Raw genomic sequence first — 4,445 nt, forward strand, 5'->3', positions numbered from 1 at the left:
GGGGGGGGGGGGAACACAGACACACACATACACACACACACACACACACACACATATACGATGGACTCATCAAAACAGGACTCAACAAGGAATAAGGGATACAATAAAGAAAGCAGAGAAACTCACTGAAAAAAACTTCTGTTTGTCTGCCATTTCATCTAAAGTATCTGGACCTGGGACTTGAACTGGATGAGAAGAGCCAGTTTCTGAAAGTAAAGTTGTGGAAAAAATATTAAACCCACAGAAATGGCAGAGGATTTGTTAACCAAGTTGAAAACCTTCCCATAAGGTAAGTTACTAGCAACAGATTGGTCTCCTATTGAGATTCAGATTTGAACTTTCATCTCTATAATAACACACATCATAAAGACTCACTGGCTCAGTGGACCAAGGAGATGTGTGAAATGAGAAATGTGATGTTAGTTCACAAAACAGATGCAGAAAATTCTTCCATTAAGTTTGTGTAACAGCAATTGAAATAATGTAGTTGTCACTGTTGCTGTTTAGCCCAAATTCAGCTTTCAGTGAGGACCCCTCTGTGATCAAAAACGTTCTGGTTGTGACCATCCTGTCTTTTATCCCATACTCAGTGCATTCACAACCACTTTGCTCAATGTGTCCTTATTTTCTTAGATGGTTGGAATGATTTGAAGGAGATTTACCTGGTATTTCCAACAGACAGAGAGCAACCATGTAGAAGCTCTGAAAGAACTTTCATCTGGGAGGGTTGTCACTGGACTCTGTTGTGTGTTTGTAGCATCATTAATCACAATCTCTGTCTCCCTATATCTTTCTCTCTCTATTAATCTCTCTGAGTGTATGACATGTGAGTGTATGACATCCCTATTGTTGTCAATAGTCTTCATTGGTCTGAGTGTGTGTGTGTGTCTGCGTGTATGTATGTGGAGGGTGTGTGTAGTTTTATGAATGGTTGAATGGTGAAGAAAGTTTATCACAATGATGAGGTCCCAGGTTCACTCTCACTGCATGACATCTTGTGCAAGCATAATTTATCATAACCTTGGATAGATTCAAGCCTTGTCAGTGAAATTGGGTGAATGGAAACTGTGTGAAAGCCCTTTACATGGGTTGTCCCTGTAATTCAAAGGCTGAGCTTTGTCACACACTGTGACATGCTGATTCCTGCCTGAAAATTACATGTCTGTGGAATACACAGTCACTTATAAGTATATTCAATGAATATCTAGTACAACTGACCAAACAGCTGAATACTCATTGACAACCCAATGAAGGCCCATTTATTTTGGGAAAATCAAAATGAATTGTTAATTTTGGTTTCAAATTTTGGCACAAGACCAGTAATTTCAGGGGATAAGGTAAGGCAATTACATCGACCCTAGTGTGCAACTGGTACTTATTTTATTGACCATGAGAGGGTGAAAGGCAAAAAAATGAATTATGATATTAACAGTTGTTAAGGCGGCAAGGTGGTAGGATTGTTAGTGAGCAGAGCAAAATGTTTAGCAGCATTTTGTCTGTCTTTATGTTCTGAGTTCAAATTCTGCAGGGGTCAACTTTGCTTTTCATCCTTTAAGGATCAATAAAAAATGTACTATTGAGCACTGGAGTTGATGTAATCAACTTACGCCTCCCCCAAAATTGCTAGTATTGTGCCAAAATTTGAAACCAATATTAAATAATGGTTGAAAGAAAAGGAAAATAAACATAAAAGGAATGAAAAAGGATAGGGAACAGAAGACTATAAATACCTTTCAATGGAAAATCTTTAGCAGACACAGAGTGGAGATCAACATTTTCTTCTTTCCTGACAAAAATAATAGCATTTGATCATACAAATGGGAGTCATTACTATTTTTTTTTCTTTCAGTAATAATTAGATAAAAGTTTTGAAAAATTAAATTGGTTTCACTTAACATGGATGATTATAGGTCTCAGTACTATAAAACAAGTTAAACAATAATTTCGCTCTCATTTATAAGACTTAAAAGAAAGAATATGTAACTCTCAGCAAATCTCTATCCTATGAAACTAGTTGTTGTCGCTTAACCCTAGGTTAGCTTTGACTGAGCAGTCCTATCATCAAAAGTATTCAGTCCTAGATCAACCCATCTTTTTTAAGGTATAGTGTAATTAGAACTCAGTGTAGTTCTCTGGTCTGTCAGTTGCTATCAAACCCATACCAGTATGGAAAAAAGGGATGTTAAATAATGATGAGGATGATATTGATAACAGAAGGTGCATGGCTCAGTGGCTAGAGCATCGGGCTCACAATCATGAGGTAGTGAGTTTGATTGCCAGACCCGGCTGTGTGCTGTATCCCTGAGCAAGACACTTTATTTCACGTTGCTTCAGTTCACTCAGCAGTAGAAATTAGTTGTGACATCACAGAGCCTATACACGGTGATCTCTCACTACAAGGGGCTGCGTACATTCCAACATTTCCTTAACCTTCAACCTAACACCCAACTTGACACATCCAAACTCCTTCATCTGGCCAAACTTGTCCTCTCACTTAACTGCTTCTCGTTCGTGGGTGATTTTTACCAGCAAATCTAGGGAGTGGCCATGGGAACGAGAATGGGCCCCAACTATGCGAACCTGTTCGTTGGCTACATTGAGGCCCAAATATTCTCAAGTTTCACTGGTCCCATTCCCGAACTATACATCCGTTATATTGACGACTGTATTGGTGCAACCTCACTCTCCTGCGAACATCTAGACTCATTCCTCTCTTTTGTCAAATCTTTCCATCCTGCCCTCCACTTCCGCACTATTTCCAACATTTCCGTCGCCTTTCTCGACATTTCGGTTAGCATTCATCCCTCCACTCTCACCACCTCCATCCATTACAAACACACAGACTCACACTCATACCTCAACTTCTCTTCCTCCCACCCTAAACACACCAAGCTCTCCATTCCCTATTCTTAATTCCTCCGTCTATGCAGGCTCTGCAGTGACGACCATGACTTTGAGACTCAGTCTCAACTTATGGCCCGCCGTTTCATCGTATGTGGATATCCCCTCACCACTATTCACACCGCCCTTGCAAGAGCACATTCCGTGGACCGTGCATCTGCTCTCCCCCTGCACCCACCCCACCACCCTACCTCTCCAACACACCATTCTCCGAGCTTCTCAGTGACTCCAGTCTGACCCCTCCCCTTTGCACATTAAATTTCACAATATATAATTTTAGCCTGTAAGGTATCCTGTTAAGTTCACCTCTTTTGTGTATAGATATGTACACTAATTTTATATGAAAAATATGTTGCCTATTGACTCTATTAGGCATGCTAGCCACTAGTAGAAAATTTCTCTAATTTTTTCTGCCCTATATATTTTCTTAGAATTTTCGTAATTTTGAAGAAACGTTGGTACATAAATTTTTATTTGCTGCCGACTATAACTGTGCTTGCATGGTGGATTTTAAAAATTATTATGTATATAGATGGAACAATGTTCCACAAATATACATCAATTATAGCGCCCATGCTGATGAGGACACAGATGGCAAATTATTTTATTTGTTCATTGATGTTCAAAACATAGGTACAAGTGGTAACTATTGAAAATGTTTTTATTTTTCATCCCTCTTTGAAATTACTCTTATCCATGGTTTGAGCTTTGACTGCTCTTTTTAACATGTAAGGTGTCCTGTTAAGTTCACCTCTTTTGTGCATAGATCTCACTCATTTACTTATTTACTTGTTTCAGTCATTTTGACTGCAGCCATGCTGGAGCACCGCCTTTAGTCGAGCAAATCGACCCCAGGACTTATTCTTTGTAAGCCTAGTACTTATTCTATCGGTCTCTTTTGCCGAACCGCTAAGTTACAGGGACGTAAACACACCAGCATCGGTTGTCAAGCGATGTTGGGGGGACAAACACAAACACACACATATATATATATATATACATATATACGACGGGCTTCTTTCAGTTTTCATCTACCAAATCCACTCACAAGGCTTTGGTCGGCCCGAGGCTATAGTAGAAGACACTTGCCCAAGGTGCCACACAGTGGGACTGAACCCGGAACCATGTGGTTGGTAAGCAAGCTACTTACCACACAGCCACTCCTGCGCCATGTACACTAATTTTATATACATATAGATGTATGTAAATATAGTTATGTGCATATATGTACTTACTTGCTTGTCTGGTCCTCATTAATCACTCCAGATGTTACAGAAACTGAAAAACATATAGTATTCTTTGTTGATGATAGAAATAATGCATTGCCTCATTCTCTTTATTTCTAATTATCCACTGAATGAAGAAATGAAGAAATTATATTTGGTTCTAACTATATCACTAACATATCAAATTAGTAGGATCTTCATTTTCTGCAATACATAAATACTAAGAGTACAAATGATACAAAGTACTTGGATGATATAAGCTACTTTCTGGCAGAATCATTAGCATGCTGGAAAAAATGCTTAGCAGCATTTCTACCA

The 4,445-nt window shown here is 39.0% G+C and overlaps 1 protein-coding gene across 1 annotated transcript in view; it reads right to left on the minus strand.

Annotated features, from left to right (window-relative positions):
• Positions 1-4,223, minus strand: part of LOC106871085 (centrosomal protein of 162 kDa) — a 69,932-nt gene extending 65,709 nt beyond the window's left edge. Inside the window, exons 1-3 of the mRNA XM_014917370.2 lie at positions 4,137-4,223; positions 1,731-1,786; positions 127-206 (exon numbers count right to left, since the gene is read on the minus strand). Of these exons, the coding sequence (XP_014772856.1) occupies positions 127-153 (27 nt within the window). The 5' untranslated portion in view covers positions 154-206; positions 1,731-1,786; positions 4,137-4,223. The remainder of the gene's footprint in view (positions 1-126; positions 207-1,730; positions 1,787-4,136) is intronic.
• Between the last annotated feature and the right edge of the window lie 222 nt (positions 4,224-4,445).

This window comes from Octopus bimaculoides, chromosome 1 (assembly GCF_001194135.2).
Source record: "Octopus bimaculoides isolate UCB-OBI-ISO-001 chromosome 1, ASM119413v2, whole genome shotgun sequence".
Lineage (NCBI taxonomy): Eukaryota > Metazoa > Mollusca > Cephalopoda > Octopoda > Octopodidae > Octopus > Octopus bimaculoides.